The sequence below is a fragment of the Oryzias melastigma genome, linkage group LG13, assembly GCF_002922805.2.
Source record: "Oryzias melastigma strain HK-1 linkage group LG13, ASM292280v2, whole genome shotgun sequence".
Lineage (NCBI taxonomy): Eukaryota > Metazoa > Chordata > Actinopteri > Beloniformes > Adrianichthyidae > Oryzias > Oryzias melastigma.
Window position 1 is genome coordinate 29303050 of NC_050524.1, and position 12141 is coordinate 29315190.

General features: G+C 40.8%; 3 protein-coding genes across 3 annotated transcripts in view; 1 reads left to right on the top strand and 2 right to left on the bottom strand.

Moving 5' to 3' along the window:
* The window catches only part of glcci1a (glucocorticoid induced 1a), a 9398-nt gene extending 8544 nt beyond the window's left edge, over positions 1-854 (bottom strand). Inside the window, exon 1 of the mRNA XM_024260795.2 lies at positions 741-854. Within this exon, the coding sequence (XP_024116563.1) occupies positions 741-854 (114 nt within the window). The remainder of the gene's footprint in view (positions 1-740) is intronic.
* Positions 855-1118: 264 nt separating this feature from the next.
* On the bottom strand, positions 1119-4225 carry umad1 (UBAP1-MVB12-associated (UMA) domain containing 1). The gene is made up of 3 exons (XM_024257845.2): positions 3689-4225; positions 2838-2902; positions 1119-2078 (listed from the first exon to the last, which is right to left on the bottom strand). Exons 1-3 carry the CDS (start codon positions 3762-3764, stop codon positions 1785-1787), a joined length of 435 nt encoding a protein of 144 aa, XP_024113613.1. The 5' UTR covers positions 3765-4225; the 3' UTR covers positions 1119-1784.
* Positions 4226-5165: 940 nt separating this feature from the next.
* Positions 5166-7582, top strand: rpa3 (replication protein A3). Its single transcript, XM_024293893.1, has 4 exons — positions 5166-5324; positions 5402-5476; positions 7161-7272; positions 7352-7582. Exons 1-4 carry the CDS (start codon positions 5226-5228, stop codon positions 7432-7434), a joined length of 369 nt encoding a protein of 122 aa, XP_024149661.1. The 5' UTR covers positions 5166-5225; the 3' UTR covers positions 7435-7582.
* The last annotated feature ends 4559 nt before the right edge of the window (positions 7583-12141 follow it).

A 12141-nucleotide genomic window follows, 5' to 3' on the forward strand; every position in this document is an offset into this window, starting at 1 on the left:
TCACTCGGACGAAAATTGGGTTTTTAAAATGTTTTTAAAGAATTTTCTTACAATGGAGGACATGTATTAAGAGAATTAAGCTAAAAAATTAGGGCTATGTATCGTCCATAATTTCAAGAATCAATTTGATTCACCAGAGCCCAGATCGATCAGATTCTTTCAATCCACTCATTTAAACAACATTTTTACGCATTTAGACACATTTGTTTAGAAATACATTAATAATCAGTGTATATGTTATATTGTCTCTCTAAAGGAGAAGCTCCAACAATTGTTCTGCTTCTAGAAAGGGTGTTTCAGTTTGGCCACTAAGTGGCAATCATGGCATTACACCTTATTTCAAAAGAAGAAGAAATATGAGCAAAAAATTTAGCTTTAGTCCACAAATGGTTACTAAAAATTTTTCCTCAAAAGAGTTTGAAAAATCTATGCCTATGAGTAAATAAGGATGTGAATTTAGTCAGCAATATGTGTTTAGGTTGACCAAGCGTTAGCATTAGCCATCCTATGGGAAATCCCATTATACCTCAACATCAATTTACCATTATGCGTTAGATCGATCTCTACTTGTATGGATCGATTATTCATCTATTCAGCTTAGATCAATTAATCGACTGTATCAACCCAGCCTTATTAAAACATTTAGTTCTGAGTATTTCTTTATTTAAATCACTGTAAATCAGGAGCAGACGAAAAAACGCAGTTTGAAAAGGCAGAAATTACACTGGGTGAGCTGCTACATTGTAACACATCCACTTGTAGATGACTAAATCTATGGACGTCTTCGTTTTCCTCGTCTGAGTTGGCATTAGGTGCAGAACTGCGGACTGGATAGCTCCAATATTGCTCGCCATTTTTTTGTTCCATCCCTAGTGTTAGGTGGAGGGTGTGAGGGGCTGTAAGCTAGTGAAAGAGCATGTAAACAAAGGGATGATGGGAAATGAGGGCAGGCTTACTCTGAGCCAATTGTCTAATGTACAAGTGCCGCTCTGCAGAAACTATGTTTTTTGTAATTTGTCTAATAACATAATCATAACTAAAAGAGCACTGGGAATGCTTTTACATTACATCAAAAGATTATCGGAGTGAGACTTTAAATAAGGAGCTCCACCTGCTGATCATGGTTCAAACATTTTTTAATTGGTTCATACAGAAGGTGAAGGCACAGGTGGCAGTCTGGGGGCTTCATGTAAACAGGAACTTACAACTAGACAGCGTGAAGAAAAAACATCTGCAGAACTTCATCAGTGGAGAGTGCACATGAACAACGGACCTTTTTTTCCCCTCACATCTTCAAGTTAAACAACAAAGGAAGTTAAAACATTACAAAGGTTCCAAAAATTCCTCAAAGAAGAACTGCAATTCTTCATAATTACACTTTTCTGTTCATGTAAACATCACGCATGGATGGAGAGCTGAGCTCTCACACTCTTCAGATCCTAAAAATGTCCTCACGTCGATGACCTGATCTAGTTCTATGTCAACTTTGAAAGACGACTTGGTTGAAGTCACTCGAGCGATACAAAACCTTATGCTGGACACTTTGCTGATTTCAGCTTCATCATCCGCTAAAATATTCTATTCAAACAGAGCATGGGGGGGGCCAGTGCGGAGCTGGGATTGAAAATTGCTTTATGCTTCATGACGTTTGAAGAAAGGCGGGGTCAGATACAGAGCGTCCCTCCTTCCTCCAAACCTGCTCTGCACTTCAGCTATAGGGTCAAGTTTGTTTTATTCATGTTTTTATTCATGGGCTCATACCTCATGCCCCCCCCCCTCCTCCCTTACATAGCAGCGGCGCTGTGGAGCACAGAGTTCTCCAGGCTGAAGTCGTACTGGAAGCTGGACAAGCGGCAGTTCACGTCCGGGGACAGGAGGAGGTCTGGGACGGCGGGGAGGCCCGTCTGCATGGCCAGGATGTAAGGAGCCAACGTGAACGGGACGTCGGATAGCAGATCCGGGAGGCTGGATGCAGCTTCAGCCCCCGAAAGCCCCCCAGTCTGGTCTGAGGGAAACACGGCTGCTGTGACCGTCTCTCCAGGAGGACGAAGAGGAGGAGGAGGAGCTGTAGAGCGAGGCTGAGGAGAAAGACCAGGAGTTACTGCTCCCCTTAGACTGAGGACTACACACACATGACACACACACACACACACTCTAAAGACACCCACAATCACACAGAACAGACACACACAAACACTCCCACACTACAGACACACATGCACACAAACACACAGCTGACAAACACACACAACAGAAACACAAAAGAACACACGAGAGAAATGCATATGCAGAAACACTATAGACATACATGCACACAAACACACAACTTTCAAGCACAAACACACACAACAGGAAACACAAATGAATCCAAACACACAACACCTGCCCTTAGGGTCTCGGGGGCGGAGTTTATTCAGATAAACTGCACAGATGCTAATCAGATGGTTCCAATAGGAACAGAAGCAGGTCTAAAGTAGTTATGGATCATCCTATAAGGAAACTTCTGCAGGACGGATGTCTTTATGGAGTTTTAATAAAGAAACCAGGAGGACATCAGAAGATTTCATCATGAAATGAACCCAGATGGAATTCTGGTGCTCTCTGCTGTCATCCTGGATCAATGACAGGAGAGACTGCAGCCAGTTTACAGACTGAAGGGCAGCAGATGGAGGACCTGCTGTGGAGATCTTGCTTTAAAAAACCTAATGGGAAATCCTTTTTCCAGCACATGAGCTGAAGCTGAAGAAAACCTTAATTTACAGCCTGGGACACACAGATGAAGACCCGCAAAGACTGAAAGTCCCCGAAAACCCGAGAGTCTGAGCTTTACCGCTCACCTTTAACGGCTGCACGATGACGTTGGTGGAGGGGCCTCTGTTCCTCTTCTCCTCTATTCTTTCACCTGAGTGTAAAAATTACAATTTGTGAGGCAGATAGCTCATATGGTATGAAGATGAACAGTCATCCTGCAAAAGAAGCTGATGTGTCCCAACATTTATAGTATTTAAGTCACTGAAGATGATAACCTTTCTGACCCTCAAACTAGATGGAGTAAAACAAGAGAATCTTTTTCTACAGAAGTACTGACGTCCATCAGAAAGCTAGATGAAGCGATGTGATTCGTCGCCAAAGAAAACCAATTTCTTCTACTTTTGTGCCCCTCCATCCACGCTTTGCAGTCTGATTGCCAGGACAACCTACCCATGTTTGGAGCTGATCTGAAGACCTTTTTTGTAAAATTTGGAGGTCTGCAGTAACTGACTCACTTGATTAACTGAGTTAAATTTCAGGATCCACGGTTCCGCTTTACTAGTATGCTTGGTTTAACTTTTTGTGGCACACCTTCTGTGATTCCAAATCACTTCAGTTTGTCATACTAACATTCACAGCTGACTGCACAACATTTTAGCAATGGAAGGGTAACTGAATACTTTTGTAGTAAGTAAAGTATAGTAAGTACGATAATTGTACCCAGGTTGCTCTGCTCTCTTTTACCTGGACGAAAGAGTCCCGAGAACCCAATGTTTAGTTAGCTACACGATCTTTGTCATCGACAGAGGTTCACTTCAGAGCAGGAACCCTGCGTTTCTGGTTCTTGAACGACCTTTTTCTGTACAGTCATATTTATTTTTGTCATTTCGGCTTAGCTTTGACGGTTGGACCTTTTGTTTCGGTTCGGGCTTCTTACCGAGCATAACAAAGCCTCCATCGACTTCCTTGTCGACCTTTTTCGGCTCTTTCCGAAGACCCAGGAAGTTCAGCATTTTTGCTCAAAGGAGATCTGACTTCTCTTTACAGAGAAACTGGGACGGTTCTCCAGAACCTCTATAGCTGTCGCCCAGAATCCACTTGACTAATTCCCGGATCCGTTTCAGGTTTCACATGTCAGTCGCCTTTGTTTAGAACAAACAAAAAAGACAAAACAATGTTGACATTTCCTGCGACATCACCGCCGACCGACCTGGTGCGCGCTAACATGAGTCCGTGTAGGGACATTGACGCTGCTATTGGTTCCGCTTAGCGGGGCTGTGGTGTTCACGGACCGGTGGGCAGCGGAACTGTAAAAAAGTGGAAGTTTCTAAGGGGTTATTTGTTGCAAAGGACACGAAACTGATCCTTTAGTGGAATCGGGATATTTTGGGCTAAAAAAAAAAAAAAGAGTTAGCAATCAAATTTCACATCTTTAGATACATGGGTTACGTTTGAATTCCTAAAAAAATCTCCTATCTTGCCTGTTGAGAAACAACAAAACATAGAACTGTAAATATTCAAAAGAACACTAAAAAGTAATCTATCCGGCAATTTGGTAACATTTCACGACGTCACGAAATGAACTAGAAATGCAGCAAACTGACTACAAAAAGCACTCTTCCTGCTTAAAAGGAATGAAGATCCTGAGAAGAAGCTGGAAAATGGACTTTTTCAAACAATAAACAAACATTTTAGTATAAGCAGAGCGACAGAGATAAGCAAAGGTGCAGAGAGTCACAATGTGGATTTACTGATGGATCAAAAAACAGAATCCAGAGCCGCAGCTGAAAACAAAAATGTGAAAATGTGTCAATAAAGAAGTTCACAATTTTGATGTGCAATAATCAGTTTTTGAGGAAACCCGTGGGCACAAATCGGGGGAAGAAATCCAAAAGGATTCGGCTACTTTGACACATCACATCAGACTTGACAGATGTTTGATTTTACAGATGGGATGTACTGATGAAGCTACAGCAATGCATGAAACAATAAAGGCTCTTCAAATCTTTTGCAATAACATAGCTTTATTATTGTTGTTGTTCTTGCTATTTTATAAATGTACATGTTTTTTTCCCTACACAAAAATAATTTACATTAATTTGTTCCTTCGTGGTATAGAAAGTATAACTTATAAGTAAAGACTTTGAACATTACATTTTCGATTTTAAGCAACACAAACAAAAAACTTTTTTTTTTTTTCAAACGTGTTGTGAACCCGCTCTGACTGTAGGTGGCGGTAAAAGCACAAAAGAAGCCCTAATTTCCCCTGAAACTGCAGAGAAGAAGGAGGAGTTGTGTCTCTGGACACTTTATGGCGTTTGTTTTACTCACCCTCTATCACCGCTGTCAACATTTCTAATGGTTGTTGGCCTGACTGATTGACTCCGCCCGCCCCTTGACGCGCGGTGTCTAAAAACAATGAGTCCCAGGCTTCCCGCGCCCAGCTGCTTCAGTCTCGTGTCTGCGGCGGGAAGATGGCAGGAATCATAGATGTTCCGAAACCCAGAGTTAACTGCTCTATGCTGCAGCAGCACATTAATAAAGCTGTGTGCTTCGTGGCCCGGGTTTCTAAGGTCGGTTCCGTTCGAGTTCTGTGGGGTTCTGTGTTGCCAGACGTTTTAGTAAAGCGAGTTATTACTTTCTGTTGAAGGTTCATCCCTCCGGGAAGTCGTTCACGGCTTTGGATGGAGAAGGAAAGACGGTGACCGTGGAGCTCAACGAGCCGGTGAGTGCGCGTGCACAGCGGCTGTGTGCAGCCGGTGATCCGGTCCAGTTCGGATCGGTTCGGTCCGTTTTGTGGTATGACGGACTGAGACCTCATTAGTTCCATACGGCTGCCGTTCCATGTTTAAGCTATTATGCATGTTTACTTCATTTTAAAACAAATTTAAAGACTCAGAGCTTCGCAAATACTTTATCGTCCTGAAAGTTATACTACATAACAAAATTAAATGCGTCTTTTAGCTTTTTATTTATTTGTTTTGTTGTTGTTTCATTTCTATTTTTATTGCTTATTTTTCTTAGTATATTTTATGCAACAGTGAACATTTTAGTTCCTTTAATTTCATGTACGGTAAAGCAATAAACTTCATTGTTAGCGGAAGTCCCGCCCACAAACTCTGACACGCATGTCTGGCCGTTTAAAGTGTTTCCGGTCCCGGCAAACATAACAAGGAATTTTCTAAATGAACCGAGAAAATTTAATTAATATTTAAATAAGATTACACGGATGTATCTACTGATATCACTTTTTGTTGATTCATGATAAATTAAATTAAAAGCAGATTTAACTTATAATTACATTATATTGTTTCATCAAGGGTTTAACTTAATGTACTAAATGTATTTATTTCCCAAAAATCAATTAAATAATTATATTAAATATAATGTAATTATATTTGTGGATATATGTATTATATTTTACTTGTTATAATTTGTAATACTTTGATTTATTCACAACATATAAAAGAGTCTGCTGTATGTGTATTTTTGTTGTGTATTTTGCAACACACATTTTATATTTTTTATATATATATGTATATACATCCATTTTCTTGACCGCTTCTTCCCTTTCGGGGTCGCGGGGGTGCCGGAGCCTATCCCGGCTACTGAAGGGTGAAGGCGGGGTACACCCTGGACAGGTCGCCAGTCTGTCACAGGGCTTCAATCACACACACATTCACTCTCACATTCACACCTAGGGGCAATTCAGAGTCACCAATTAACCTATGAAGCATGTTTTTGGATGGTGGGAGGAAACCGGAGTCCGCGGTGAAAACCCACGCATGCACGGGGAGAACATGCAAACTCCACACAGAAAGGTCCCAGCCGGGATTCGAACCGGGGCCTTCTCGCTGTCAGGCAAGAGCGCTAACCACTGCGCCACCGTGCAGCCCTATATCTATATATATATATATATATATATATATATATATATATATATAAAATAAATAAATAAACAAATAAAGATTTGTTGTATTATTTTATATTATTTGTATTTATTTTTGCATGACCACATGGTTCTAAAGTGGATCTTAAAGTTGATAAATAATTACTTTAAAGGATGCTTTAACAGAAATTCAGTACTTCTAAATTCCATGGAAACAAGACTTAAGGCTTAAATTCCTAAAATGTTCCGTCCGAAACCAAAAAGGAAAAAAAAGTTATTCAGTTATTCTCAAATCATACGTCTGATGTGCCAAAATGATCCTGTCTTTGATGTTTGTGTCATGTGACCAGAACACGATCTTTCAGTCCTACCTTAGATTCTTTGATCTAATCAAATAACCACATTCCATTAAATCTGTTATTTTCAAATACATTTAACTGTTAATGAATCGTATAACCGTGGTGTTATTTATCGAGCAGCTTCAGTTTTGTTGATGATCCATTGTGTTTTTTGTTCTCAGCTGGAGGAGGAGCTGAGCGGCGTGGTGGAGGTCATCGGGATGGTGTCCAACAAAGGAGTCCTGATGGCCGCCACGTACAACCTGCTGCGAGAAGACCGCGGCACCTCCTTTGGTGGGAGTCCAGTGAAGCTCTCACAATTCTCCAGGATATAGTCGGGGTCACTAACTGTCTCTTTATGTCTGTCTGGCAGATTTGGATCTGTACAACGAAGCCCTGAAGGTCATTCAGGACTTCCCCCAGTACTACCCGTTTGAGGCTGCCGTCAGCGGCTGAGCCGATCCTGCTGGAACTTTTCTGTAAAATATTGTTAAATTAAATTGTAGGTAATATCCAACATAATGTCACTGTTTTTGGAAAAACTTTAAACACAATCCTTTCGTTCTGCATTATCTGTTTACTAAAGTTTTCTTTCTGTAATTTCTCATTTAGTTTTTGTTTGTAAAGTTCAAAATATGGCAGCTAAAGCTGTTTATAGCAGCAAAGAAGCAGCTAAACAAAATGCATCAGCTAAGGAATTTTTAATCACATAAGTCAGTAAATGTGTTCGGGAAATGAATGTTCTCGTTTGAGAACATTTATTCTTCAGATTTCCTTTGATCTTCATATTAGAGTTCAAGCAGTGATGCAGCTCCATGTCAGACTAACATGTATTTGTCAGCATCAATATCTATCTGAAGATTACCAGAGTGGCCAGCAGGGGGCAGTGTGAGCCGAGCAGCAGTAGAATGTGAGGAGCTGCTCTGCTTCTGCTGAAAACGTCCAATATTTCAGCAAACTTGGAACAGCGAGGTCACTTAGGGTCATCCATTTTCTCTACAAACTTTTCTGCTACAGTGGCAGGAGAACAGCATCTTATTGGTTATTAACCAGATGTGTTAAACACAAAAAATAAAATATCTCATCTGGTTTGTGCTCAAAATACACTTGAATATCTTTCAACTAAATCTTTTAAGGAAATGAGTTTATCTTTGAAAGAACATCACAGTATTTAGTTTGCATTGTCATAAGAAGAGGAAGCAGCATCAGTCATGTTCAACCTCTTCACACCTGACGTCCATCACATTTTGACTGATGTTACCACAGTAGTTCATTCTGCTTCACTGGAGCCTGTGTTTTTATACAAACACTTCATTTCAACACAATGTACAAACACTTCATTCATTGTGAGTATAACTACAGACAGTGCAGACCAAACTCAGCTTCTTATGTGGGACAACTTGGAGAATTGACAAGCTAACATCAGCCTGCTAGCACCATTTTGGCTTTTATTTTTTAAAATTCTTAAGTCTTGGTGAAGTTTTTTTGTTTTGTCTGTGGCATCTTCTCCAGTGAACTTCCAGTTCCTTGTCTTCTCCCACCCCATTGTCAAGTCAGACGAGACTTGATGCTGCAGGGACAAATGTCGGCCTCTGGTTAGCCGGGCTGGTCCGACTGCAGCTTCCACAGAAAAAAGCTGCAGACATAACAGGAAGCAGTCTTTCCATGTGATCCTAGTTTCTTTAGCGCAAAGCTGTCCCATCCCCTTCAGATCCACCACCCCGCCAGTTTTCCGGTTCTTCTTATTGCTGATCAGCTGGTTCATAGAATTCCAGGCTCGGACTGTCGGAACACAGACCTCCACAAAATCTGCACCAAAGGAAATGTGAACATCCTAAAAAGTCAGCTGACAGTCACATATGTTCTTCCTTCTTTTTAAGGTCATGAATCATAGCAGTCAGCAGGTGAGGTGGGGGGCACAACTGAACGTGAAGAGGAGAAAAGCCTTCACAATCAACAGTTTTTGAACAAACAGAATAGTGGTTTGAATTTGTGAGGTCAAAACGGTCCAAAAGTCTAAACATTCAACACATGACAATGTAAAACACAACAAAGTACAATAACAAAATGTAAAATGAACGAAATTTCCATATTTTCTGCACTATGAGTTGCAAAAATTAACGTGTAAATGTATATAACAGGAAGGATCACAGCTTAGAAACTTTGGATGGATTTAAAAAGTGAATTATTATTTATATTTTTGTTTAAATTCATTCTTAAACTTAATTTCTTTCTTTATATGGTTCAGTATATGTAAATATGCTTACTTTTTCCTATTTTTTTATTGGTCTTTTTCTTTAAGGTGAGGGTGATAAAAACTGCCACATTGCATTGTAGAGGACACTGGGAAATAAGGGTAATTGTAAACAAATTGTATTTTTTTCCAAATTAAGTCAAATATGGGCACACCAAGCTATAGGGCACAATAAATGAGACAAAAGTCAGACATAAGTACATTAATTAAACATGTTTGTACTTATTTGAACATGTTTTATAACATATAGCCACTTTAGCAAATTCGCAATACCTCTAACTCTCAACTGTATTTCCAATAGATAAAAAACAGACTTAGAATGACTAGAATGAATCCATACAAGAGGCACTCCAGATTATAAATATATTATCATTTTTTTTAAAAAAAGTTAAGGTTTCAAGGGGTCTAATAGTGCAGAAAGTATGGTAAAGTTAAACAAAAAAATGTTGCATATCTGAAGGTTTTAAGACTTCAAAGATGTGCGTCTTTATCACCCTTCCACTACCAACTTATTAAGAGTGAAACAGTTTCTCACCTCTCAAAGAAACATGTGCCGGTTGGTGATATGTGTGATGAATGTGTGTATTTCTGGGTCATTTCAGAGTCTCCATAATTCATTCTCATAAAATGATCTTTCTGCCTTAAAGGCCTGAAATTCTGTCAAAGCGCTGATTTGTTTTCCTCAGACCTGGCAATGGTCAGAAAGTTAATGTCTCCAGAGCCAAGGGCCGACGGCATCACAGGAGCTTTCATATGTGGGTACACCGGAGCTGCGGGGGGCACCCACTTATGAGGTGCTGCTCAAAGTGATATACTGCTACATTATAAAACCAGGAATGGACGATCATTTCAACCGAAAGGGGATCACAGTGTCAGGTGCAGTAAAAAAAAAATCAGTGTGGGGTCTCGCTGTAACGGGTGGGGATCTATACACCCCAGGGGGGGGCAGCTGACTTGTTGCGGCATGTCAAGGCACCACTGTCGGCGTATGGGCTCCATCTGCTCCATCTGCTCCCTGCACAGATGCTATCAGCTCCCTTCTCTTGTCATGGAAACCTTCTCTGTCAAAGGTCCCCACACAAACATTCATCTTTTATTCATTTGTTTTGCTCACAAAAATTAAAAGTTTAAAGCTACTATTCTATAAAGTACAACCAACAGTTTATCGTCTGAACATATGATCATTACCGCACACTCAATAAGAGTAGTTGTCAAACTGGGTTTGAGAGAATCTGTGTTGACTCTTGTCCTAACATCTCTCTATATTACTAGAGCTTTTGTCACAGCTGAATTCATGGTGGATGTCAGCGGTTGGAGGGCAAAAATTCGGCAAACCTCAAAGTCATCATGTACTGTTTGGTGAACCCATAGAACACAAAAGTTTGTCCATACTTGCTTCGACGGGCATACTGCAAGGAACGGATCATAGTGATCTCCCGTTAAACATGGAAGGGTCAAGTAAGGGTGAAGTAAGTGAGATGCAGTAGTTCATGTGGGAATCCTACAGGTGAGCACTTATAATTCCCTGGAGTCGGGAAGGAACCCATCCTCACACCTTTCAAACAATTGGAGCGCAGTGTAGGAGCAGCATACAACAGCCTCACTCATGTATGCAATTACAACTTACCTTACTTTACTACAACACTCCTGACAAACACACAATAATGATTTGCTCCATTTTCAACTATGCCCCTTGGTGGCCATAAGAGCCTTAAGAGAAGGGTAAGACACTCTTGCTCTTGCTCCTCTCGGGATGAGTCTGCTCCTCTTTCCAACCATCCATGGGCCAACCCAAAACTTCATAGCAAGAACACTTTGAAATTTATATCACTGAAAGAAAACTTCTGAACTGGTCATGGTTGGCATGGAAACAAGCTTTGACAAAATGACCATCAACTGACTGAATTTGACCATCTCACATGAGGACATAGATCAGCACTGATCCCACCTGAATGTCCATGTCACAAACGGGCAGACAGACGGTTCCATGTACAAAAGGTTTATTAGTTCAGGCAGGAAGAGAGGAGCCAAGCACACGAGCAGTCCACAAAGCTAAATCAGTGTCAAACAAGTAGAGGTCAACAGCAAGCACTGGAGCATCAAAGACGAGACTAAAAATGTCAGAGTCCAGACGAGGGTCAGGGAAAGCGGCAGGCAATCAGAGAATAAGCCAGGTCAGGTACACAGAAGATCAGCTCCAGATAGAAACCCTCGGTAATGCAGGCAGAGTGGCACAAACAATACTTCGCACTGAGGGAGGCTCTGTGCAGTACTTGTGTCATGTGACTGTCAATGAGTGTCAGGTGAGCAGCATCTGAGGAGTGTGCGCTGGGGCTACTGGGAGAAGAAGTGCATTCAGTACTCTGGAGATGGCTTAGCCGGTTCAGAGAATCCAGCAAAGCACATGACACCTTTGGGAGCCTGCACTTTCTAACCACTGAGCTGATGGTTTGGCCATGAATGAAAATATCAGGCCATTAGCTGAATACATGAAGTTGCTGCAATGCCTGTTTTTCTGTATGTTATTGCTACATTTATTGTATATATTTTTCTGGACCAAAAGCATTAATGGAAGAATATTGGAATCTGTTTAGCTTCATTTAATAATAAGTATCTAAGTATGCAAAGCAAGCAACAGAAGTATGAAATATGCATTAATATGTATTGCTTTGATGGTTTGATGCCTAGTGTTGCATACAAAGATTTATCGATCTAGCATTCCTGTCTGTAATAACCCTAGGGCAGAAACCGTCTGTGTCTGGTGGTCCTGTGGTGACCTGTCCATCTGTAGAAGAGGGCTTCAAATGAACTTTGACCCCGCAGTTTCATGTTTTCCATGTTTGATTTAATGACTGACAGCAGAAATGCTGGTAAAACAGCTTTATGATGGTCGTCTTGAGATGAGGCTG